Below are 26,021 nucleotides of genomic sequence, written 5' to 3' on the forward strand. Positions count from 1 at the left end.
GAGGAACAGAAAAGACATAAGACCTATAGAAAACAAAGAGCAAATGGAAGATGTAAACCTACTTTATCAGTAATTAAATACTCCAATCAGAAGACAGAGATTTGGGGCACCTGGGTGGCTCAGTGGGTTAAAGCCTCTGCCTTTGGCTCAGGTCATGATCCCAGGGTCCTGGGATCGAGCCCCGCATCGGGCTCTCTGCTTGGCGGGGAGCCTGCTTCCTCCTCTCTCTCTTTCTCTGCCTGCCTCTCTCCCTACTTGTGATCTCTGTCAAATAAATAAATAAAAATCTTTAAAATAAAAAAAAATAATTAAAAAAAAAAACAAAGAAGACGGAGATTTGCAGAAGGGATTTAAAAATATGATCCAGGGGGCCCACACTCACTGTGTGCAGCCTTTTCTCTTCGGGCCTGGAAGCCTGTGAGACCCTCTCCAGGGACAAGGCAGCCATGGCCAGGGAGGACCTGGTAACAAGCACCAGCGTGGGTGTCCTGGTGGCAAGAGTGCCGTTGGCTCAGGACATACTCAGCCTGACGAGAAACATGAGGCAGAAGCCCAAGATCATTGGGATCCCTATATCCAAGCCCTCCGTCTCTGGATATTGCTTGCTGTCTATGCTGTTGTCCTAGGACGATCAAGAATGCAAGAACCCGGAGTGCCTTTAAGGACAATTGAATAACCAAGAAGTGATGAGCCAAGAATCTGCTGTATGTGTGAAAATGAGGTCAAAATTCCCAAAAAGTTCAGTTCACATCAAGAACCCTATAAGAGAAGAAATGATCTGTGGTCTTATCAAAGAAGGACCTGCCACCCTTCCAATAACAATAGACTTCAGCATGACACTAAGTAGATTTTCCTACAAAGGGAAAGGATGCCCAACATGTCATAATTATCACTGACGATCATAAGCTGGTTACAGATGGAGGCCAGAAGGAGTTACCGCAACTACAGGCCAAAGATCATGCGACTAAAATTGATCCTGTTCCTACAAGAGAAGTACCCTTACATGGTGGAACAATACCTTCACTCACAGGATTTGCTTGTTGAACAAACTCTACCGAAATCTAAACTGAAAGGAATTTTGGTGGGATCTGATGTCTGTTCAAGGAAGGTGCGAGAATGTCTTTGATAAGCTCCAACAACACAGTCTCCCTGTGTTTAAATTTTCAGCTGGTGTGGGTGATGTACTAGAAGAAGTTCTCCCTCAGCCTGGTGTTGATCATCCACTCGTCAGAGTCATGACCTGCTTCACAGATTTTGATGAAAAGGGCGTTTTCAAAGGACTTAAAAGGAGAACTAGTGCATGAATTTAACAAACATGGTGGGTCTCTGAGCAACACAGAACATCTCAAAGTCAACTGTAAGACAGTAACAACACAGTTCTGCTGGGAGACTCCCAAGGAGGCTTGAGAATGGCAGACAGATGGGCCAATGTGGAACACGTTCTGGAAACTGGATATCAAATGGAGTAGAAGAGATTTTAGAAAAGTACGTGGAAGCTTATGATACTGTTTTAATAAAAGATGAATCACTGGAGGTGGCCAATGCGGTCTTACAGAGAGTCTGTAAACAGGCATCCTTTGAGTCCCCTTTCTCGTGGATGCAACGGATAGAACTGCTTATCCATTCGTCTTGCTCAACAACTCTGATTTGTAATATATTCTTGCCCCCGATTTTCCTTTGTTTTTTTTTTTAATATTTTATTTATTTATTTGACACAGAGAGAGAGAGAGAGATCACAAGTAGAGCAGCAGGCAGAGAGAGAAGGGGAAGCAGGCAGAGAGAGAAGGGGAAGCAGGCTCCCTGCAGAGCAGAGAGCCCGATGTGGGGCTCGATCCCAGAACCCTATGTGGGGCTCGATCCCAGAACCCTGAGACCATGACCTGAGCTGAAGGCAGCGGCTTAACCCACTGAGCCACCCAGGCACCCCTGAAATTTTCCTTTGTATTACCGACTATCTTGACACATTGAACCCATCAACTGGAAGCTTCTCTTTCTTCACCTCTCTCAATACACCCCTTACCATATTTTTTGACAGATTAAACAACAACAACAACAAAAACCCTTAAGAGCCAAAATTTGAAAGGTAACTCCTCTAACTTTTCCAAAATGAGTTTTGTAGTTTATGTTATTGCAAAGTTTTTTTTAAAGATTTTATTTACTGGGGAGAGGCAGAGGGAGAGGGAACAGACTCCCCACTGAGCAGAGAGCCTGATGCAGGGCTCGATCTCAGGACCCTGGAATCATAACTTGAGCCAGAGGCAAAGGTATAACCCACCGAGTCACCCAGGCACCCTGGAAGATATCATAGTTTTAAAAATATATATGAACCAAGCAACAATGTCCTAACAATCATGAGGAAAACCTGATGGACTTAAAGGGAGAAAGAGTTCAACGGTAATAGTTGCAGACTTTAACATCCCACTTTTAATAGAGAGGCAGAAGATCAACGATAAAAGACTTGAACCACAGACCAACTGGACCAGCAAACATCTGTAGAACATTCCACCCAACAAGATCTGAATAAACTCTCTTGCGTGCACACAGAACATTTTCCACAACAGACCATGTGTTAGGCCACTAGAAAACAAAATGAAACACCAAAGCACAGGAAAAATAAAGACGTTTTCAAACATAAAAATGCAGGCTGAAATTCATCAACACAAGACTCATACAAGAAATGTTAAGTGAAATCCTTCAGGCAGACAGAAAATAATACCAGATGGAAACCTGACTATACACAAAGGGGTCACAACACTGGAACTGTTTTTCTGGACTCAGATCCCTTTGAAAGATAATTGACTGAACAAAACAAGAACAATGTACTGTAGGGTTCGTAACACATGTAAAAGGAAAATGCAGGACAACAATAGCATAAAGCAGGCATTAGCAAACAAGGGCCCATGGCCAAGTCCAGCCCATCATCTGTTTCTGTAAATGACACTTTATTAGGACACAGGCAAACTCATTCATTTATGTATTGTTCACGGTTGCTTTCACACAGTAACAGTAGAGTTGCGCAACTGTGACAAAGACTGCATGACCCACAAAACCTAAAATATTTACTTGGCCCCTTGACAAAAAGTTTGCTGACCCCAGAAATAAAGTCCCTTGGAAATACTTTATTGTAAAGTCCTTATACTATTTGCGAAGGGGTAGAATATCACTTGAAGGTGAACTGTGATGCATGAAAGAGGTATAAATCTATAAACCCTAAAGCAACCACTCAAATAATAAAGATGTATAGTTATTAAGTCGACAGAGGAGGTTAAAAAACAAAAAACACTCAAATAACACAAAAGAAGTAGAAAAAGAAGGAGAAAGGAACAAAAAGCAGATGGAACAAATAGAATACTAACAGCAGGATGACAGGCTCTGCCCTAATTATATCAATAATTACATTAAACATAAATGATCAAAACAGCCTGACTATAAAGCAGAGATTGGCAAGGGCACCTCGGTGCCTCAGCTGGTTAAGCGTCTGACTTTGGCTCAGGTCACCATCTTGGGGTCCTGGGATAGAGCCCCATGTTGGGCTCTCTGCTCAGTGGGGAGTCTGTTTCTCCCTCTCCCTCGTCTTCTGCACACCCCCCCAACTTGTGCTCTTACTCTCTGTCTCTCTTAGATGAATAAATACATAAAATCTTTTTTTTAAATCAAAAATTGACAGAATGTTTAAAGAAGCAAGACCAACTACGTGCCACTTACAAGAAAAAGACTTTATATAGACAGACACAAATAGGTAAAACGTTAAAGAACAGAAGATACACCATGCTCACACTTGAAAAAGAAAAAAAAAGCTGGAATCACTATACTAATTAATATAGATTTCAGAGCTAAGACTATTACTAGGGATAAAAAGGTCATTTCTTGGGATATCTGGGTGGGTCAGTCAGTTAATCATCTGCCTTCTACGCAGCTCATGATCCCGGGGTCCTGGGATCGAACTCCACGTCAGGCTCCCTGCTCAGCCAGGAGCCTGCTTCTCTCTCTCCCTCTGCCGCTCCCCCTGCTTATGCTCTCTCTCTCTCATCAAAAATAAGTATCTTTTTTCTTAAAGGTCATTTCTTAACATAAAGAGATCAATTCATCAAGAGGGCATAACGCTCCTAAATGTCTCTGCACCTAAAAGCAGGGCTTCAAAATATGTGAAGCAAAGCCTGATAGACCTACAAGGACATAGGGACAAATCCACAGCTGGAGTCAGAGGTTTCAATATCTTTCTCTCACTAATTGCCAAGCAGGCAGAAAATCAGCAAAAGGACATTGTATTCACTTTCTGGAGCTGCTGTAACAGACTGGGTGACCTGAACAACAGAAATGTACTGTCTCTTGGCTTTGGAGGCCAGAAGTTCGGGATCTGGGGGTCAGCAGGCTTGTTCCCTCTCAGGTGATGAGGGAAAATCTGTTCCATGTTCTCTTCTGGCCTCTGGTGGCCTCAGGTATTCACTGATGGCTGTCTTCTCCTGACCATCTATGATTGGATGGCCGTCTTCTCTCTGCATGTGTCTTTCTGTCCAAATTCCCCCTTTTATAAAGACTCACTTATATGGGATCAGGGCCCATGCTAATGACCTCATCTTTTTTTTTTTTTTTTAAGATTTTATTTATTTATTTGACAGAGAGAGAGATCACAAGTAGGGAGAGAGGCAGGCAGAGAGAGAGGAGGAAGCAGGCTCCCCGCGGAGCAGAGAACCCAATGCGGGGCTCGATCCCAGGACCCTGAGATCATGACCCGAGCCGAAGGCAGCGGCTTAATCCACTGAGCCACCCAGGCGCCCCTAATGACCTCATCTTAACTTGATCATCTGCAAAGACCCATTTCCAAATAAGGTTGCATTTACCATGGGAGTCAGGACTTCAACACCTTTTGGGAGGGGTGGAGACGGAAACACAGCTTAACCCTAACAGACACAGTAAACTTGAACAACACTAGAACCTACTTGACCTGATGGACATTTATAGGATACTTCCCCTAACAACAGCAGAAGACACATTGCCCTCAAGTGCACACAAAACATTTACCAAGACAGAATCTTCTCGGCCATAAGATACGCATCCATCAATTTAAAAGGAGTCAAGTTGTACAATATATTCTCTGACCATGGTGGACTTGAATTAGAAATTAGTGACAGAGAGATCCCTGGAAAATCCCCAAATATTTAGAAACAAAATAACAGACTGCTGAATAGATCGTGGATGCGAAAGAAGAAACCAAAAGGGATATAGAAAGTGTTCTGGACCACATACCAGAACGTGAGGGATGCTGCTGGAGCAGTACTTGGGACATATTTAATATTTATAGCACTAAGTGCCGGTCCCGAAATAGAAAAGCCTCCATGTGCACTTCAGGAAACTAGCAAAACAAGAGCAAATTAAACCCAAAGCAGGCAGAAGAAAGGAAATGACGAAGATCAGAGCAGAAAGCAATAGACAGAAAACAGCAAAAAAAATCAATAAAACAAGGTATTTGAGTACATCCGTGTAACTGATAAAGCTCTAGACAGACCAATGAGGAACAAGACAGAAGAGACACAAATTACGAACACTGGGAATGTCATCAAAGCCGCGCAAATTAAGACACGACACCACTACACACCTGTTAGTATGGTCAAAGTCTGGGACACAGACAAGACAGGACGCTGGCGAGGATCTGAGCAGCAGAAACTCTGCTCCTTCATTGTTGGTGGGAATGCAACATGGCGCAGCCACTGTGGAAGACAGGCGGCGGTTTCTTACAAAACTAAACACACTCCTCTACACCAGCAACACGGTCCTTGGTACTCACCCAAAGGAGCTGAAAACGCACGTCCACACTGAAAGCTGCACACAGATGCCGACAGCAGCCTTATACACAAGTGCCCAAACTCAGAAGCAACCAAGATGCCCTTTAAGTAGGTGAACGGATGGACTAACCGTGGTCCAGCCCAGGCCATGGAATATTATACAGCACTAAAAAGTGAGCTGTATTGAGTCATGAAAAGACATGGGGGAAACTTAAATGCACGGTGCTAAGTGAAAGAAGCCATCACAACTGTACGATGTTCTGGAGAAGGTAAAGCTGCGGAGACAGGGAAAGGACCAGTGGTTGGACGTGGGGAGGGAGGAGTGACAGAGCAGAGCACAGAGGACTTTGAGGGCCGCAAAATTACTGTGTATGGTACCGTCTTACGCCATTACACCGTTGTCCAAACCCATACATTATACAACACCAAGAGTGAACTTGATTAAAACTACAGACTTTGAGGGACACCATGAGTCCGTGTAGGTTCACCAGCTGAAACCATGTACTGCTTTGGTGGGGTCCTCGTTCGTGGGGAAGGTTATGTGTGTGTGTATGGGCCGGAGGTATAAGGGAAACTTCTATACCTTCTACTCAATGTATTTAAATGTATTTTTAATTTTTTTTTAAGATTTTATTTATTTATTTGACAGAGAGATCACAAGTAGACAGAGAGGCAGGCACAGAGAGAGGGGAAAGCAGGCTCCCTGCCGAGCAGAGAGCCCGATGCAGGACTCGATCCCAGGACCCTGAGATCATGACCTGGGCCGTAGGCAGCGGCTTAACCCACTGAGCCACCCAGGCGCCCTGTATTTTTAATTTTTTAAAAATTTTATTTATTTATCTGAAAGAGAACAAGCAGGGGGAAGGGCAGAGGGAGAAGCAGGCTTCCTGCTGAGCAAGGAGCCCCAACGTGGGGCTGGATGCCAGGACCCTCAGATCGTGACCTGAGCTGAAGGCAGATGCTCAACCCACTGAGCCACCCAGGCATCCCTTTAAATTATCTGTCTGTCTCTCTCTCTCTATAGCAAGCTCCATGCCCAATGTGAGGCTTGAACTTACAACCCTGTGATCAGTTGTCACTGCTCCACCGACTAGGCACTCCTATTCCTTCCACTCAGTTTCGCTGTGAACCTAAAACTCTAAAAACAAAATCTATTTCTTTTAAAAGTCAATTTTTAAATGTGTGTGCGGGGGAAGATGTGTCCCCATGAACCGCGGCTGGCAGTCTCCCCACTACCCCCTTTCAGCGGCTCACCAGCGGCTGTGCTGTGATCCCCATCACCATCCTCTTTCCGTCAGGACCCCGTTTCCCATGATTATAATCTTTTTTTTCCCTTGTTTTTTTTAACGTAATCTCTACCCTCAACGTGGGACTCCAACTCACAACCCCAAGATCCAAGAGTTGTATGCTCCACCGACTGGGCCAGACCAGCACAACCCTGCTCCCCCTCCTTGCTTCTAATCTTAAATGTCACCCGCAACTTGCTCCCCATCTGTTGGCCCGCCTCTGTAAAGCCACGAACACACGACCGCTGGCAGGGGACTCTGGCCAGGGGGAGACAGCCAGCACATCAGGGTAAGCGTGTACGCCTCGGACACCGAAAGACCTCGAAATCTTAGCAAAGCAATTTCCTGCTACTCGCAAAGAACCTACAAGATCCCGGGAAGCAGGAGAGACTCACAGCCTCTTCGGATCTCACCCAGCCCCAGCCTACCCAGCTTGGGGGCAGAGTACTTCCCTCTGAGGTCCAGAGCTGCCTCCCTGGTAAGACGTGATGGCCCAGCTCTGCGACTCCTCGATGCTGCTCCAAAACCACGGACCAAAAATACACTAGTCCAGGGTTCTAGACTCATTTTCTACTGCTATAGAACACATTACCACGAATGCAGACATTGAGAGCAGCACGAGGTTATAATCTCAGTTTCCGTGGGTCATGAGCCCGGCCACGTTTTATCTGGGTTCACTATCAGGGCCTCAGCCTGCAGTCCAGGCCAGGCTGTGGCCTTCTCTGAGGCTCAGGGTTGTTGCCAGAACTCAGCTCCTCTTGGCTGGAGTTCTTGGCTCCTACAGACCACTCTCAATCCCAGCCACGCGGCTCCCTCCATGGGGGCCATCCTCTGGTTTCACTTTCCCAAGGAGGGCTCACCTGATTAGGTCAGGACCACCTGATCCCTCCTGTGATTAAATTCAAAGTCAATTTATTAGTGACCTAGTTACAGGAGAGATGCCCCTCTCCAATATCTGCAGGTTCTGCCCACACCCGAGAGGACTCTGTGTGCACAGCAGAGGGTAGAAATCCTGGCAACCATCCTAGGGCTCCGCCTATCACACAGAAAGGCCTACAGGACTGAAAACCAATCACTGCAAACAACTGCCACCAAAAAAAGAAAGGAAGGAAACTGACACCGCGCAAAGATTCTGAAAGCAAGTCTTGAAAAAGACCCTCCAGGGGCGAGTGCTGTGGACTTTGTGTCCAGGTTATTGCCCAGTGCTCAGACCCAAGAGCAGCAGAAAATGGAAGGAGTTCTGCTAAACCGCGCAGCCTCGCCAATCATCCACGAACCGCCCCAAGAGGAAGCAGGGGGCTGCACTGTCACGTTCCAGATGGCTGCCGGGACAAACTACCCCACAGCTCAGTGGCTTCCACCAACACCAATCTGTTATGGTAACAGTTCAAAAGGTCAGAATTCCAGAGCCAGTGGCGCTGGGCTGAGGTCAAGGTGACGGGCGGCGCTGGCGATGCTGCAAGCTCTTGGCATAACCCGCTTCCCCGCCTCCTCCAGCGTCCGCAGGGTGGCCGGCACTCCATGGCTCATGCCCATGTCGCTCCCGTCTCTGCTTCTGCAGCCGCATCGCCTCGCCCTCTTCTGTGGTAGAACCTTCTGCCTCCCTCTCACCGGTACCTTTGTGATCCATGGGTTTTGAGGCAAAATACGGTTTAGTCCCTCCTTTCTTGAGAACTTGTTGGGTTGTCATCTGAGCGGTGAGGTTGTACAACGAGCTCTTCTCTACGCGCGACGGATCCCACACTCCCTCCTGAGCCGGAGCGTTCTGTCCTTCCTGCCTTCACAGGATCCCCCCAGGTATGGAACCTGCTATTTCCATGACTCCAAGACATCCTGAAACGTTTATTTCCATGTCCCTGGGGATGTGCCATGGGGGGGGGGCAGGTAGTTGGAAGTGGGGTGGATCCTGTGCAGCCCCTTCCTAACTCGCTCCACTGTTCTTTGGGTTCTGAAGCCCAAGATATCTAAATGGTGATCACAACGGAACAGGGGGAATCACCTGCCCTCAATGGAATCCTGAAACGAAGTTTTAATTTTGGCTTTCTATGTTATAAAGTAGAGGCCACAAGGCTTCGAAGAGAAAATGCCCTTTAGCTCAGACTTGCTATTTCCACGCGAGAACGTCTGTGCTCGCTCGAGGTCTGCGGACCTGGTGTAATGGTCACTGGAAGGTTCTCCCGTTGTTACGCCCATGGCCACGGCTCTCGTGGGAGACTTGGCTGCGTCTCCTTGATGACAGCAAAGTGAAGAAGCGTCTTCCTCCCTTAAGCAAGCTTTGATTAGCACGATAGGGCTGGCTCTTCCTGGATTTGGTGACCTGGTCACTATAGGTGACCACAGGGTATGGCTCTTCCTGGTTCTTTCTGACCACTAGAGGTACTACGAGGAGCAGCAGGAGGGCAGGCAGGTGGGGGAGGTGGGGAAGCATCCTGGTCATCTTTGTGCGATCCAGTGAAACCGCGGAGAAGGCCTGGTGCCCATCGGGATACGCGCTTGCAAAAAGCACTGGTCTGTGTTCTCGCGTTCACTCACGTCCTGGGACGGGCATCTTCCACCGCTGTTCTGCCTGAGCTCCTGAAAGTGCAGCCTTCCTCTTCCAGGTGGAAACACAACACCCTTCTCATGTCCAGCGTTCCAGAGAAGGGATTTACTCCTCCGGGCTCATCACCCCCGGACTCAGCATCCTGGCTTCCGTCCCGACCCTCCACTTACCATGCGGGCAGACAGTGAGCCTCCTGGACGCCTGAGAGCCACTGCCCCTCTCCCGGAGCACACCGTGGACCTGAAAAACGCTGAGCTTCGATATCCTAACCTCGTTATTTACGTTAAAGGGTCCCACCGACAGCCCAAGCAACACCCGTCTCCAGCGTTTTTGTTGTGTTTTCTCAGCTCCAGACGGGGAGGTTCTCTGCTGCACTTGTGATGGTCCGTGCGCGGCTGAACGTGTTCTGTTGCTTCTTGAAAATCTTTTAATATTTATATTTATTCTCCCTCGCTCCTGGGGCTACTGACAAACATGAGCAACTGTCAAAAAACAGACACTTTCTTACCTCTGGACAAGCGGGAGTGTCTAAAGGGGCTTCTGTTGTGCTCATTTCTAGGTGTGGCAGGTGTCCTGTTCGCACCCGAAAACAATGTGTCATTCACTCAAAACAGGATACTGCTACGTGTCAAGGGCCTTGGCTTAAAAAAAAAAAAAAGCGAAAGCAGAGGCAAACATTTTCTAGGCCATTCCTTTTGCTACAGGGTCCTCTTCCAAGTCCTTCTGCTGCTGCTTCCTCTGAAGATGCCCCAACCCCATTCAAAAAGCAATCGCAGGGTGTCTTGTGTACTCCCGTACTATTTGGCATGCCCCAGATGGCCACTTGGTGGCGCCAAAAGGTCCACTCTCTTCCCGGTGTCAGGTGGGTACTGACAAAGGGAACTTTTTTGAGTAAGGGCAGGGGCACAAAGCCAGAAGGGCAATACCCAGATGAAAAGGGAAGCTGATCCTTGCCTCCATGGCCATTTGATAATTGCCATTTTATTCAGATGGAGAAAGGGTGGGGATCGAGAAATGATTTGGGGGGCACCTGGGTGGCTCCATAGGTTAAGGGTCCGCCTTTGGTTCAGGTCATGATCCCGGGGCCCTGGGATTGGGCCCTGGGATTGAGCCCTGCAACTCACTCCTTGCTCAGCACGGAGTCAGCTTCTCCCTGCCCCTCCCCCTCCTCCTACTTGTACTCTCTTTCTCTCTCCCTCCCTCTCACTCTCAAATACATAAATAAAATCTTATAAAATAAATAAAAATGATTTGGTTATCCTGGGCACTGCCTTGGGACAGACAGACGCATGCACACACCTGTGTGTCAAAGTCATCGCCACAGGGCCTCTACAGACATTTCATTGCCAAAGTCGGTCATCTTTGTCCACTAAGCATGAAGGGACTCAGGCATTTCAGACCAGGCTGTAAAGGAACTTTGAAAAGCTACAAAAGCAAATCAAAACCACACTCAGGTACCACTCTTCCATCTACCTGGAAAAAACTGGGTACAGACAGACAGTGCTGCTGGGGACTTGAGAACCAAGCTGTCTCCCACGTTGTAGGGAGGATCTAAATTGGAGCTCTATCTGCGGAGGGCAGTTTGGCAAAAGGAGGCAAATCACCAACCTGCACTCCATTTCTTAGGAATGCACCGTACCTACGAATATGTTTGCACACGGGAAGGTTACCCGGGAGCATGGTTCTTTTTTCCTAAGACTGGGAAAAACAGTTACATAATAGGAAGCTTGAAATTAGGAACATCCACATAAAGGAACACTGTGCCGTAGCAAAGAGGGAGAGGTCCAGGGAAGCCCCACCCAAAACCAGGGCCCAGGTCCGCAATTTGTTCACCCCTAGTGAGGCCCTCCAGCCGTCAGCAATGGCTTGCTCCAGCTCCTCCCAGGTGACCATGGTGACTTCTTCTCCAGCAGGCATCAAACTCATCTTCCGGCCCACTAGGTCCTGACGGTGACAGACAACACACAGGGAGACAGACACACGAACCCCAAGTTTAATCCCAGAAAGCTTTAGGAACAGAACTGAGCTTACAGAATCCACAGCCCTAGTCCTGAGGCAACATCACTGTCCTTTAAGTGACCAGTGAGTCCTAGGCAGCCAGTTTCCTGTCCCCGAGGGCCTCTGGGGGAACACTGGGCTGGGATGGGAAGGATTTTCTCCCAACCCAGGGGCAGTGCCCACAGGGGCAGAGGGCCTCATCCTACTTCGGAGGGACACAGACATTGGGGGTGGGAGCCCGGACATCCTCCCCGACTCCCCCTTGAGGGTCCTTTTGTCACAGAACTCGCCCATATTACCAGGAATTCATCTCGTTCTCTGACTATCTTCTCTAGAGCGTCGATCCGCTGGAAAGCTTTCTGGAAGAAGAGTTCAGAGATGGAGGATCAAAACGGCCCCTCCTGTGGCCCCTACACGCACGCTTGCGCACACGCACACGTGCATAGATACGCATGCGCACACGTGCCCTTCCACGTACGCATGCGCACAGATACGCACATGCGCACACGCATACATGCGCTAGTAGAGAAGAAAGGAGGTGGGCGGATCTTACAGGAGATGGGGGTAGAGACAGGACCATTAAGTCAGCTAAATTGTTTTCTTTCAGCCAACAAGAGGCAGGTAAGTGAGGTGTGGCGGTCCTGGGGCACACTGTGCCAAGAGCAAATGCAAGCACAGGGATGGGAACCTTTGGTCCTGGGATTCACTTCCTCCTGCCCTCGAACAGAACATCCCCGCACAGCAGAATGATGCTGACTTTGCCCCTCAAGGACAAAATGATCCGGCGCTTCAAGGCGTCTGAATGGCTGTGTGGTTTGAAGAGAAAAGCGTCCCCAAAGGACCGAAACAAATTGCTAAAACTTAAGTTGTTCCGTGTGACTCTTGCAAAGCTCCAGAATGTAGGAATCTAAAGGTGAAACGAGGCTTTGGTCTGAAAAACCAATTAAAAGCCCCCAAACACCACATTAAAAAAAAAAAAAAAAAAAGCTTTCCAGAGCAACGGTGAGTCCCGCTTGGGTCTCAGGCCTGGGATGAGGGGCAGAATGGGGTCAGAGGCCTCCCGAGACTCTCCCAGGGCTGCTTCTAACTGCCCCTCCTCCTCCCAGCGCTAAGCCCCTGGGCGGCTTCCGGAGGGCCTGACATAGGAGCACTGCCTAGTACTTTGGGCCCCTACTGTCCACCTGAGGGGGTTCTAGATCTTTCTCCGAGAGAACAAAGATCCGAGAAGATGTGGCTGCCGAGCACCTGCTGGTGTGACCGCAGAGCTCTCTCCATCCCAGCCCCTCCTAGGCTCAGCTCTCCAACACCCACCACCTCACTTCTTTATTCTTGTTTAAAGGAAATCCGCTCGAAGAATATTCTGAGAAATTGTCAGCTCCCCTCCTCCCCCAACCCCGACCGGGTTCGTATCCCTGGGGGTCTGAGAAGGGGCAGTGGAGTGGCGAGGACGGGCCCTGCATGGGAAGGGGCGGCTCCGTGATCCTCGAGGTGGGGTCCCCGCCGTCCTCACCGCTGGGAGATCCTGCGCCTTTTCCTGGGCTTCTTTGAGGGTTTTCACCTCCTCCACGACGTCGCGCAGCAGCTCCATGGCCTGCAAGGTGGGGACGCGGCGGTTCGAACGACCGCCCGCGCCTCCCTTTCAGCCCAGGAGCTGATGGTGGGCTCCGCCCCCCCCGCCTCACCCCGCCCCCCCCGCCCCCCGCTCACCTGGGAGACCTGGGAGACCGTGGCCCGCTCGCCCTTCGCGATTTTCAACGACCCTGCTTCTGCCCTGGCGGGCGTCAGCTTAGCCGTCTCCTCCTCCAGCCAGTCCCGGGCGTCCAGCTCGCTGATGGGAGCCGTAAGGTGCTGCACGTGGCTCACGATGCCCTGCACCTGGCTCGTGATGGTCTTGAGCTTCCTGCTGAGGTCCTGGACCTGCCCGCCCAGGCCCTTCACCTGGCTCTCCAGTGTCGCCGTGGCCGTCGGTGGCTTGGTCAGGCTGCCGCGCGGCTTCTCTTTGGACGCAGCCAGCTGCGGGGCGCTGAGCGCGGCCTGCGGGAGCTCCAAGGTGCGGCTCGTCTCGGGCGACGGCAACGGCGACTGGAAGTCGATGCGCACCTCCTGCAGGTTGAGGCTCCGGAGCATGGCCACGATGAGCGTGTGCAGGGCCGTGAAGTTGACGGCGCCCACCTCCGGGGTGCCGATGGCCAAGTCCGCCAGCTCCCGGAGGGAGACCGTGGTGGTGGCCGCCGTCGCGGGCGGCATCGTGCGCCCTCTCAGCAGCGGTCCGGGCCCTCGGTTGGCCAGGCGGCCATGTCCCCCTCACTACCCACTCGCCTCCTGGCCGCTGGGCTTCCCACCCTCTGCTCCTGGGGACCCGCGCCCGCCTCCCCAGCGGGGTCCGGACAGCCGCCTACCCTCCGCCGTCCGGTCGTCCGCTCTCCGAGCTACACCCTCTCCTTGTGCTGGCTGCGGCCAGCGGACGTTTGGAACCGAATGGACGGCCCCGTTCACTGCCCCGTGGTGCGGGGCCCCGCGCGCGGAGGGTTCTGCGAAAGAACTGACACCGTCCAGCGGGCACCAAGCCGTGCAGGACCCGCCCATATGCGAAGTCATCCCCCACCCCAACTCGCAAGGGGATCCTATCTTACCCGGGTCTAGGGGAGCCTTGGGCACAGCCCAAGGCACCACTAGCTGTTACTATAAGTAAACGTTCCCAAAGGGGCTACGGGGCTGTGTCAAGGCACTACTATGGGAACAGCGGTTTGGGAAGGGGAGGGGTCCTGTGGCTCACCTAGATTGCAGCCGCCCCTTAACGTAGGAAGGCCTCCCATGCACTCAGCCATTAAGAACTGACAGATTTGGGGCGCCTGGGTGGCTCAGTGGGTTAAGCCTCTGCCTTCAGCTCAGGTCATGATCTCGGGGTCTCTGGGATCGAGCCCCGTATCGGGCTCTCTGCTTGGCAGGGAGCCTGCTTCCTCCCCTCTCTGGCTGCTGCTCTGCCTACTTGTAATCTCTCTCTCTCTCTCTCTCTATCTGTAAAAAAGAAAAAAAAAATTTAAGAACTGACAGATTTAAGAGACACCATGTGTGTCCTTAGCTCGTTCCATCACTCGGGGCACTGGCACATGTCTTAAGGGATGCAATCCTGAGACCTTGGCTTTTGGGGGACAGCTCCCATCTCATTTTGCTTCATCAGAAAGGAGGGTAACTTGGAAAAGACCACTCACCACCCAGGCAGCTCCAAACAGCCACCACATGACAGACCTTCACTGAGCCAGCCTGGCCTAGTTTATCTCCAAACAGACATCTGGTCAAGTGCCCGCATTTCAGCTCATCACAAACCAGGATTAGACAGGACTAGAGGAATTTGGTGCTCTCAGCAACTGGGGCTTGACTTCCCCACACCAGATTTTTCCAGAAAATGTAAAATGTCGGTGTTTACATTCAGGAAAGCTAAGGAAAACCTGAGCAAAAGTCTGTACCATGGACTCCTATTTTAACTACTCAAATTCAAATTTTTAGTCTGAGCTGGTAAAATGTAACTGAAATCCTTCATGCCCCTGGTCCCCAAGTGTTGCCTGGGAGTGGAGTTAAATATCAGTCTAGAACCTACAGGAAGGTTAACACCCGAGGATTTTTTTGTTCACCGTCATTGGCCCAGGATCTGACACTCAGTGGGGGCCCTCACGCTTCCTGAAATCATCAAAAGAAAATATTCTTGGCAGCTTTGTACACTTATGTTTTCATCCTATAAAACAGAAGGCTGCGTCACTAAAAGCCTTGTGATGGGGCTTCCCCTGTCCTAGAGGGTGTGGAACGTGAGCTTCTTGATTCTAAGCTCAGTGACTTTCCAGAAGGATGTTAACCCCTGCTACCACTACGCCAGCCCTGGCCAGAATCTCGGCTCCCTGAGTCCTCATGATTTCATCTGCATATCCCTGAGACTTGGCATCATACCAGACATAGGTTAGGATCCACTAAATGCCCATGGAAGGGGTGTATATGAATACATTCTAATTCTAATCCCAGGAAATATATTCTATGAAGTAAGGACATAGAAACACCTCTGTTCTTACAGACACAGGAAAATAAACATTAACTGGATGTATAAATGGAATTTTGGAGTTGAAAAGGACCTCCCTCAGCTGTCAGTTCCAAACCTCCCTTTTCAGATCTGATGAGAGACCCAGGAAGGACTAGTCATCTGCCGGGCCTTACAAATAAGAACCAGGTCTCCTGAGTAACAGTCCACAGCTCCGCCTCCCCCACCATGCTGCTCTCTGATAATTAAGTTCTTGCTCCAAATTCCCCTACTTGGACTATTAACAGAAGGCAACTTGTGTGCTTGAAAAAGCTAACGTGCTTGAAGTCTTGACTGTGGCTTGGGAACTTTTCAAGTCATTAGGAAAGGGATAAAAATGTCAAGGAAATGTCCCTGCAGGGAAATACAATTGTACAAAGAAGCGAATTGTCCTTTACTATCCCTCAGGAACAGAACCAATTCCAGCTCATTGCCCAACAGATAGACTCTGTCCTTCGCATTACATTCAGTCCTGCCCAGAGCAGGCTGAAGATCTAAAAGGCCTCCCTGACAGATGTGTTAGAATATAGAGTAATTTTAATTGCTGGGTAGGAAGACCATGTGCAGTCCTGAGCCATGCCATCCACACTGTCATCTATCACACAGGAAAAAGTTTGATTTGTTCTTTTTTTTTTTTAAAATTTAGATTTCTGGGGCGCCTGGGTGGGTTAGGGCCTCTGCCTTCGGCTCAGGTCATGATCTCAGGGTCCTGGGATCTCTGCTCAGTGGGCTGTCTGCTCAGCGGGGAGCCTGCTCCCCCAGCACTGCCCCCCCCGCCTACTTGTGATCTCTGTCAAATAAATAGAAAAAATCTTTAAAAAAATATATTTAGATTTCTAAATCCATTATCCCAATCAGGATTTGATTTCGATGCTTAGGAAGGGGATGGAACCTACAGGTGGAGACTCCTGTCCAGGGTTTAGGACTAGCCCCGGACCTGAACTACCCTTTATTGTACCCTTGTCTCCTGCACTGTCTGGACAGGAGTCTGCCACCATGAAGGCAGGAGAAGGAGAAAGGTGGTTCTGCAATGTAGCCAACAGACTTGCAAGACAACAAACTCTTTTATTTTCCATTGAAGAGCCTCGCAGGGATCCAGAGACAGGGGGCTACTCTCTAATCTGACCACCTCGCTGGGGTAATGCCACAAAAGCTTTGTTGTTCGGTGGCTGTAGGCACGGCAGCTTCTCAAAGAAGAACAGGGTTTTCTACAGAAGATGTACGTGAGGCTGACTGGGGAGAGGACAACTAGAATGGAAACAGTACCCGGGCACTCAGCTTCCCTAACCAAGTTCAACGCTGACACACGTTTCCCTGCGGTGGAAATAGCCCAATATTAAAGAGCTCGGACCATCTGCCCTTAACTCCTTTTCAGTATCAACAAAATTTGGGAATTCTTTTCAGGAAACTAACTTTTGTTTAAGGACCAGGATAGCGATGGCAGACATTTAAGGCCGTTTATCCATCAGCTCTGTCTTCCCCTTGACTATCTTAATGGCTCCTACCTACCCAACTGGGTGAGACAGATATCTGACTTTAGGCTACTTCCAGGCCTCCCTCGAGAGGAAACACTGTGTACGTAAGTTGATGGCACAGCTCTCCACACGTTTTCCTCAGGAGCTCCGCGGTCAAGGCAACGGCGACAGCTAGTCATCCACGGTGATGTTTCGGAAAAGGTACGCCATGGACTCCCCATTGTGGATTCTCCGAATTGCTTCAGAGAGAATCAGACTGATATCCACGGTCTTTATCTTCGGACACTGCAACTTCTGCACCTCGTGAGGGACCGTGTTCGTCACCACGACCTGGTCATTGCAGCGACGGAAGATAAACACTGTTACTGATGTGTCCCCAACACGGCCACCCAGAAAAGTCTGTCCCACCCTTAGCTCCTGCAGCCCAAGTTCCAAACTACAAAACCTTATTCCACCACGTACAGTTTTTACAAACTAAACTTAATGGACTTTAGACAAGAGGTTACATGGCTCAAAACGTAAGAGTATGAAGGTCATGGTCTACTTGGGCAGAAACAGTAGGGTGAGCCCCGGCCCTGTGCAAAACCGATGAATCCAAGTCGTGAGGGGAACGCTCCCACGGCACCAAACTACACTGAAGTACAAACCACACCCAAGTAAATAAAGCTGAGCCTTTACGGAAAGAGGCATCTGTTCCTAACGACGCATTTGTCGCAACACCCCGCTGGCCACCGAGGCTACTTCCGAGGGCCTCCCGAGGGGGGTTAGGCGACACTGATGGGGTCATTTTACAATTCACAGAAAAGAGAGCAGCAAATCCCAGGCCCAGTAAGTGCAGACAGACCTCGTCGATGGAGGACTCCTCGATGAGGCGGGGGGCCTCCGCAGACAGGATGCCGTGAGTGGCCATGACGTAGATCTTGTAAGCACCTCTCTCTTTCAGGATCTCCGCAGCAGCGACAAAACTTTCCACGTCGTCAATAATGTCATCCTGGGGAGACACCAGAGGTGGTGTTAAAGCGCTACCCTCCTCTCTGCTCTTCTCTGCCCGTCGTTTCAGGAGATCTCCAACTGGAGATCAGAGCCGCCTGCCCGGGCCCGAGACGGAACACCGGGCAGTGGCAACAGCCGTGTGGACCACACTTTGCGTGGCTGTCAGTACAAAGAACCGCAAAGCCTGACGGCCACGTGCGACACGCGGAGCTAGAGTTCCCGACTGCCAAGGCTCGTCATCCTGTCCCACATTTCTGATTCATCCGACATAGCTGGTGTCCCATTTACTTTTTTTCAAGACAAAGTGAGATGACAAGAACACAGAAGTAAAGCAAGCCATTGTAATCAGGCCCAGCAAAGGCATTTAGGGCTGGGAGCAAACAGCTCACGCAAAATGCAAAGAATAAGACACTTGTTCTCACTAGTGAAAACGGAACCGCTCATCTTTGGATCCTCTCACGGCCCTAAAGCTGAAGGTTGAGTAGATCAGTGGCTCTGATGAAACCCAGACCCCTTCAGATAAAGGTTATTTATTGGGGTTGAGTTTTCTTATGGGAGATCCTGCACTTTTTTTCCCATCCGTAGGTTAAAATAACCCTGCTCAACTACATAGAGATTTCTACGTGTCCTGAAGGAGTTCAGGTGAGAAAGGATAGATGGGTCCGTCAACTCCATCAGCTCTACATGATCCCAAAGAGGACGACCTACGAAGAGCCGGCAGGGGCATCTGTGCACACGAAGGACGACGTGACCATACCACTATGATCGCGATGCGCCCGCCAACATCTCCGACCACAGTTATCGGGGGCTTCTCTTTGGCCATCATCACTAGCAAAACAAAACAAACCACAAGGCCCCAGTTAGTCACATGTCACTGAATAAATATAATTGCAACCCTATTCCCTGGAAGTGGTTGAAAGAAAGAACATTATTAAAAAGTAAAACAAAGGGCAATGCTCTTGGGTCCCCTAGCTGCTCAGGAGCTTTGTATGATCATTTTTTGTTTGTTTGTTTTTGTTTTAGATTTTATTTTTTATTTATTTGACAGAGAGAGAGATCACAAGTAGGCAGAGAGGCAGGCAGAGAGAGAGGAGGAAGCAGGCTCCCTGCAGAGCAGAGAGCCCGATGCGGGGCTTGATCTCAGGACCCTGAGATGATGACCTGAGCCAAAGGCAGCGACTTAATCCACTGAGCCACCCAGGCGCCCCCGCCCTTTTTTTTTTTTTAAAGATTCTATCTACCCACTTGACACAGAGAGAGATCACAAGTAGGCAGAGAGGCAGGCAGAGAGAGAGGGGTGAACCGGGCTCCCCACTGAGCAGAGAGCCCAATGCGGGGCTCGATCCCAGGACCCTGAGACCATGACCTGAGCTGGAGGCAGAGGCTTAACCCCCTGAGCCACCGAGGCAGCCCTGTATGATCACTTTGCTAACGCTCAATAAACCTCGCTTTGCTGCCACTAAAAATAAATAAATAAATAAATAAATGAAAGGGGGACGGGGGATTCTCCAAAATGAACCTGGGGCTTCTCAGAAACAGACTGTCTAGAGCAGTGGTTTATTTATTAGTCAGAGAGAGAGAGCACAAGCAGGGGGAGGAGCGGCAGGCCGAGGCAGAAGCAGGCTCCCCGCTGAGCAAGGAGCCTGGGATCATGACCTGAGCCAAAGGCAGGTGTTCAACCGACTGGGCCACTCAGGTGCCCCAAAAATAAAATCTTAAAAAAAAAAAAAAAAAAGTAAAGAGAAATTAGTGAAATTAATAGATTTATTTTAGCCGACAGTATATCCAAGATATTTCAGTACGTAACTGATATGCAAGTTTGTGACATATTTCACCTTTTTTTTTTTCATACCAAGTCTTCGATTCTTGGGGTGCATTTCAGAGAGAGTGGTTCTCAGCTGAGACCAGCTAGCCACAAGAGCCTAAGAGCCGCATGTAAATAGACACGAGCCACCGGCCTCCAGACAGCGCAGGTCCAAAGACAGCAGCAGAGTGAGGAGGGTCTTATCGCCCACAGGCGCAGCACCCCGACAGCCCAACGCCCACCGCCCACGGACACTGATAGAGAAATGTAAACTAAAGACCACTCTGTAGGAAACCAAACAGGTAAAAGCCGCCTGACAAATGGCCAGCTTTATTTCATTGTCTTCCAAAGTGACTTTATTTGGACAATGTAACCTTATTAGCACGTGACTACATGACTGACATCATCCGTTTCCTGAAAATAAGGGACGTGAGGACAGTAACCATGACTCCATCATGTCTTCCTGATTTTTTAAGATTTTACTTATTTGAGAGAGGGAGAGAGAACGAGCCCGCGCACACACATGTGCATGGGAGGGTGGGCAGAGGGAGAGGGAGAAGCAGACTCCCCGCTAAGCAGGGAACCCCGGCACCAGGGCTTGATCGCAGGACCCTCAGATCATGACCTCAGTGGAAGGCAGACACTTAACCAACTGAGCCACCCAGGCACCCCCATTTCTTCGTGATTTAACTCGTCCTTAAAGTACAGGCTTTCCTACCTCGCTACCCGGTTTATACCTGGAAAAGACCCATCAAGACCCATCTATGTACAAACCTAACTCCAGGATAGAGAAGTGAAGTAAGAATTCACCCTCAAAAAGTCAGCAAACAGAGAGAGAGAGAGAGAGAGAGAGAGGGTATTTCAGAAGAACAGGCTAAGTAGTCTACTTTTAAAGCTTTTTATTATTCTGAAATATTAAGCCAGTAGTAGGAGAGGGACATTAGAATAAAACTCAGAATAACTCTTGAGGTTAGCAACTATCTGCAAACAAACCGTGTTAGTCCTAGCTACGGGCACTGGGAATCTCCAAGAACAGGTGTGCCTTTCCCCATATGGCACACCAGCCAAACTGAAATCCACCGCTATGTAACTGATAAATTTTAATCAAGGCTTCCTGATTTCCCATCCCAGAAACAAGGGCAATTTTTTGAACCTGGGCAGTCAAAAACCTCTGCATATAAATATCACCTAAAAGAGGGAGAAGATTCACCAGCATTAGGAATGGCTTCCCTAAATTCTGTCTTAAATTAAGCCATGTGGGAGGCACCTGGGTGGCTCAGCCAGGTCATGATCCCAGGGTCCTAGGACTGAGCCCCCGAGTCCAGTTCCTTGCTCAGCGGGGGAGTCTGCTTTTCCTTCTCTCCCTCTGTGCCCCCCTCCGCCACTTGTGGTCTCTTTCAAATAAATAAAATCTTTTAAAATATTAATTAATTAGGGGCGGCTGGGTGGCTCAGTGGGTTAAAGCCTCTGCTTTCAGCTCAGGTCATGATCCCAGGGTGTTGGGATCGAACCCCACATCGGGCTCTCTGGCCGGCAGGGAGCCTGCTTCCTCCTCTCTCTCTCTGCCTGCCTCTCTGCCTACTTGTGATCTCTGTCAAATAAATAAATAAAATCTTAAAAAAAAAACAAAATAAAATATTAATTAATTAAACCATGTGGGTAGATGGCTGTGTTGACCTACCCACTTCTCAAAGAGATGGGGCCCTTCCCTTTCCTTGACCATTTTCCTCTGTAAAAAGAGAAAAAGATTGCAAGCCAGTATCCCTCATCGAAGACCAATAAAAATTCAGCTCTAGTTTGCTGAGGGAAACATGCCACAGTGCTCTTGTTTACTTTTCTGTAACTCTGCTTCTCCCAAAAAGCTTCTATCAGTTTGGAATGTAAAAACACAGGTCTGGCTAGGATAGAGGCTTAAAAGGCTTTTAAAAAGCAAGCATCTCTCCTGGTATGTTCCTTCTCTGCTCATTACTGGTTTTAGGATCTGGATAAATCTGAACATACAATTTGGTAGCAAAAAAAAAAAAAAAAAAAAAAAAAAAAAACCAAACAGACTTTATTAATAGGCTCAAGGGAAATGAATAGTACCTCACAGCCTTAAAAAAAAAAAAGTCCCCAATTTTCTAATAGTTGCCCCCCAAATAAAACACTGAAAATTCAAAATTTTCAGTAGAAGAACATACTGGAGATTAAGGATAAAGGGTGCTAAAACTACCCAATATTTAAGGTTCTGTTCCCTTTCTTCATTTTCTCAAACAAAAACCAATCTGTTTAAGAATAAAATGAATTGTGCACCATTACTGATGGCCAGAAATCACAAACCATATTAACTTAGTATAGTGGAAATGTCAGTTTATCAAATGACCTCGGATCTTGAAGTAGGAAAACATCTTCTGCGCTTCCCAACATTTTCCACGTAAAAGAACGCTGCATTCACAAGCATCCGTAAGTTTTACGCTCTTTTACTCTCGCCCCAGAGTCAATCAACAAACCTCCCTCTCATAGAATACAGGGCAGGAGAGGACCAAGAGAAATTAGTCATTCTTTATCCATTTTGATTCTGGTCTATTTGTAGTTCAATGGAAGGTCGAACTTTACCAACAAACTGACCTTAAAAAGAGAATAAAATAAAGTCTCCGGTAGGACTAGAACTGCAGTTATTTTCAAGCTCATGACTCTGTCCACACTCCAGCAAGTCAAAACGTACATTTAATGATGCTCCAGAGGAGCTAACGTCTGTTTTCAGTTTAGTGGTAAAAACCACATCTTCACTTGTAAAATTAACAAGCCAGGGAAATCAAGCCCAAAAAGGTGAGTTTCTCTCCTTTTTGCGATCCAAACTCTTCATTTTCACCACTGTGCCAAGCACAGAGCAGCGTTCAGGGAACCACTGACTCGTAATCCTTTCCAGTTCATTAGATGCCCTTGCCATCAGGAGGGAATCAATATCATCTTCTAGAACAGAAGACTCACACAACTTCGCTTTCAGTAAATTATTCTGGGGGCGCCTGGGTGACTCAGTGCATTAAGCCTTTGCCTTCGGCTCAGGTCATGATCTCAGGGTCCTGGGATCGAGCCCTACATCAGGATCTCTGCTCGGCAGGGAGCCTGCTTCGCCCTCTCTCTCTGCCTGCTTGTGATCTCTGTCAAATAAATAAATAAAACCTTTTTAAAAAATTACTCGGAAGCAGGGTTTCTCAGCTGTGGCACTACTGACTTTCTAGACTCGATAACTACATGGTCCACCGGGAACGCGTCCCCCAGCTTCTCCCGCGTCTTCTCACAAGACGCTGGTGGCACCCGGCCTCCACCCAGTGCACGGACCAAAAAGGCCTTCCTTCACACATTGTGAAATATCCGCCAGGGGCTGGGGCAAAACCATCCCGGTTGAGAACTCCTGCTGCTCTGAAAGGACGGGTTCCAGGAAGATAAAAGAGTTCATCTTTCTACAAAATGCAAAGATTCTGAGAGGGAATACTTTGTTCCTATCCTAGCATGGCAGTATCTTCATCCCCATTACTGTTTTATTGATTAAAAAATTTTTTTTATTTATTTGTTTGACAGACAGAGATCACAAGTAGGCAGAGAGGCAGGCAGAGAGAGAGGAGGAGGCAGACTCCCCACTGAGCAGAGAGTCCAGTGCGGGGCTCGATCCCAGCAATCCTGAATCATGACCTGAGCCAAGGTGGAGGCTTTAACTCCGCCTTTAACTCCTGAGCCACCGAGGCGCCCGTTTTATTGATTTTGAGAGCAAGAGATAGTGTGCATGCGTGCGGGCAAGCAGGGGGAGGGGCAGAGGGAGAGAGATTCTCAAGCCGACTCTGTGCTGCGCTGGGAGCCCAACCTGGAGCTTGATCCCACCACCCTGAGATCATGACCTGAGCCAAAACTATTGAGCCACCCAGGCACCTCTTCATCCTCATCACTGTTTTTTGGAAGATTTTATTTACGTATTTCAGAGAGAGAGTTCGAATGCATACAAGCAGGGGGAGGGGCAGAGAGAGAAGAAGAAGGAGGGACCCCGATGCAGGACTCGATCCCAGGACTCTGGGATCATGACCTAAGGGGAAGACAGATGCTTAACTGACTGAGCCACCCGGGCGCCCCTCATCCTCATTATTACAAAGTAATACGTTAAAACATACCAGAAGCAGAACTGATATATAAATAGAAAGCATATTTAATTTGGAAAGTACCATTACACAAAACTAGCATCTTTTTTTTTTTTTTAAGATTTTATTTATTTGACAGACAGAGATCACAAGTAGGCAGAGAGGCAGGCAGAGAGAGAGGAGGAAGCAGGCTCTCCACAGAGCAGAGAGCCCGATGCAGGGCTCGATCCCGGGACCCTGGGATCATGACCTGAGCTGAAGGCAGAGGCTTTAAGCCACTGAGCCACCCAGGCGCCCCAAAACTAGCATCTTTTTTTAAGCATTCCCTTGGTCGAGTCTGTAAAAAGGAATCAGAGAATGACCTATGGCAACTCTGCAAGTTGTAAACACACCAACGTGTCCCCGAGGGAACACACTGCAGCGCACCACCTTATAAAGTATTACATTAATCTGGCGATTATCTATCAAAATTACCTTTGACCAGTGATTTTATTTCTCGGTCTTTGTCTTTTAAGTTCACTGAGTCATTTATGAAGGAACGTAGGTCAAGGTTAGTCACACGGAGTAACGTGTGGTGGCTGAGTGCACACTCCGGGGGCCGAGTCTCGGTGGTGACTGTCACTTTCCCCAAAAGGAACTGGGGCTGCTCGCCGGAATGACTGATTCCAGGGCTACAAAGTGCAAGATAAACGTGGAACATCTAGTGGTACCAGGAAGTAAGGAAGTATCAAAAAATGCTAGGAACATGGCAAAAGAACACAGGGAGGGGCCTGAAGGGGCTCCCTTTGGCCAAGTCTGAGACAATTTGAACACTGCGATAAACAGGAGAATACCCTGAACAAATTAAGATTGTATGACTCTGCTCTGCTAAGACTGAATGGATGAACAGGGAAGAAGGGGAACTGGAAACATACCCGGTCGGTCACAGTCATAGTGGTAACTGATTCAACCTGATATGAAGAAACAAACACGCCTCCATAAGGGATATTCTGTAGAACAACTGCCCTATACTCTTCAAAGTATCAAGGTCAGGAGCGCCTGGGTGGCTCAGTGGATTAAAGCCTCTGCCTTCGGCTCAGGTCATGATCCCAGGGTCCTGGGATCGAGCCCCGCATCGGGCTTTCTGCTCAGCCGGGAGCCTGCCTCCCCTTCTCTCTCTACCTGCCTCCCTGCCTACTTGTGATCTCTATCTGTCAAATAAATAAATAAAAATCTTAAAAAAAAAAAAATAAGTATCAAGGTCATAACAGACCAAGAAGAGAGCAGTCGTTCCAGATTAAATGAGACTAAAGAGAACGGTCAGCTGAGCTTGGTGTGTGATCCTTACTGGGTTCCGGGCCAGAAAGAAATGATTTTCCTCTAAAGGACACAGTGGGACCACAAACAGGAATAAGGTCTGCAGGTTAGGTAATAGTACTCTAACAGCGTCAGTTTCCGGAGTCTGATAATTACACTGTGGTTATGTAAGAGAGTATCTGTTTTTTGAAATATTTACTGAAGCAGTTAGGAATCAGGACATTATGTCTACAGCTCATCTCAAATGGTTCAAAAGAACATATAGACATGAATGTTAAATCTGGGGCCTCTTAAGAGTCGAGAGGAATATTCTGTCCTGTTCTTTCACCTTGTCTCCGAGACTGCAATTTGTTCAAAATGAAAAGCTTTGTTCCAAACCCCAGTTTCACCCGCTCCCCGCTGGGTCTCAGTTGCCTCCCTGGCAGAATGAGGGTAACACAAGTACCTACAAGATTGTGTGTCTCCACACCACGTCCAAAGACCTACTGAAGAGCTTAGAAGAACCCTGGACACAACAAAAGATGTTTATTATTTTTGGTGCTTTTTCATAGCCGAAGACTGGAGAAACTAAATGTTTGTCGACGGGACCAATGGAGAAAATTACTGTCTGTCCATAAAATGGAACACTTAGGAAACTATGAAAGACCAGGCGATCTGTACAGACTGGCG

At 48.6% G+C, this 26,021-nt stretch overlaps 2 protein-coding genes and 1 pseudogene across 5 annotated transcripts in view; 1 reads left to right on the forward strand and 2 right to left on the reverse strand.

The window, feature by feature from the left end:
• QRICH2 (glutamine rich 2) overlaps positions 1–14,441 on the reverse strand; it is a 35,529-nt gene extending 21,088 nt beyond the window's left edge. Inside the window, exons 1-4 of the mRNA XM_045986285.1 lie at positions 13,317–14,441; positions 13,120–13,200; positions 11,909–11,968; positions 11,445–11,555 (exon numbers count right to left, since the gene is read on the reverse strand). Of these exons, the coding sequence (XP_045842241.1) occupies positions 11,445–11,555; positions 11,909–11,968; positions 13,120–13,200; positions 13,317–13,856 (792 nt within the window). The 5' untranslated portion in view covers positions 13,857–14,441. The remainder of the gene's footprint in view (positions 1–11,444; positions 11,556–11,908; positions 11,969–13,119; positions 13,201–13,316) is intronic.
• Positions 287–1,670, forward strand: LOC123929445 (annotated as a pseudogene).
• A 2,279-nt stretch (positions 14,442–16,720) lies between the features above and the next one.
• Positions 16,721–26,021, reverse strand: part of PRPSAP1 (phosphoribosyl pyrophosphate synthetase associated protein 1) — a 30,020-nt gene continuing 20,719 nt past the window's right edge. For all 4 annotated transcript variants that reach the window (XM_045985101.1, XM_045985105.1, XM_045985103.1 and 1 more), the window contains 3 exons: positions 18,901–18,971; positions 17,995–18,141; positions 16,721–17,480 (listed from right to left, as the gene is read on the reverse strand). In XM_045985101.1, coding sequence (XP_045841057.1) covers positions 17,322–17,480; positions 17,995–18,141; positions 18,901–18,971 — 377 coding nt within the window. In that variant the 3' untranslated portion in view covers positions 16,721–17,321. The remainder of the gene's footprint in view (positions 17,481–17,994; positions 18,142–18,900; positions 18,972–26,021) is intronic.

This window comes from Meles meles, chromosome 18 (assembly GCF_922984935.1).
Source record: "Meles meles chromosome 18, mMelMel3.1 paternal haplotype, whole genome shotgun sequence".
Classification (NCBI taxonomy): domain Eukaryota; kingdom Metazoa; phylum Chordata; class Mammalia; order Carnivora; family Mustelidae; genus Meles; species Meles meles.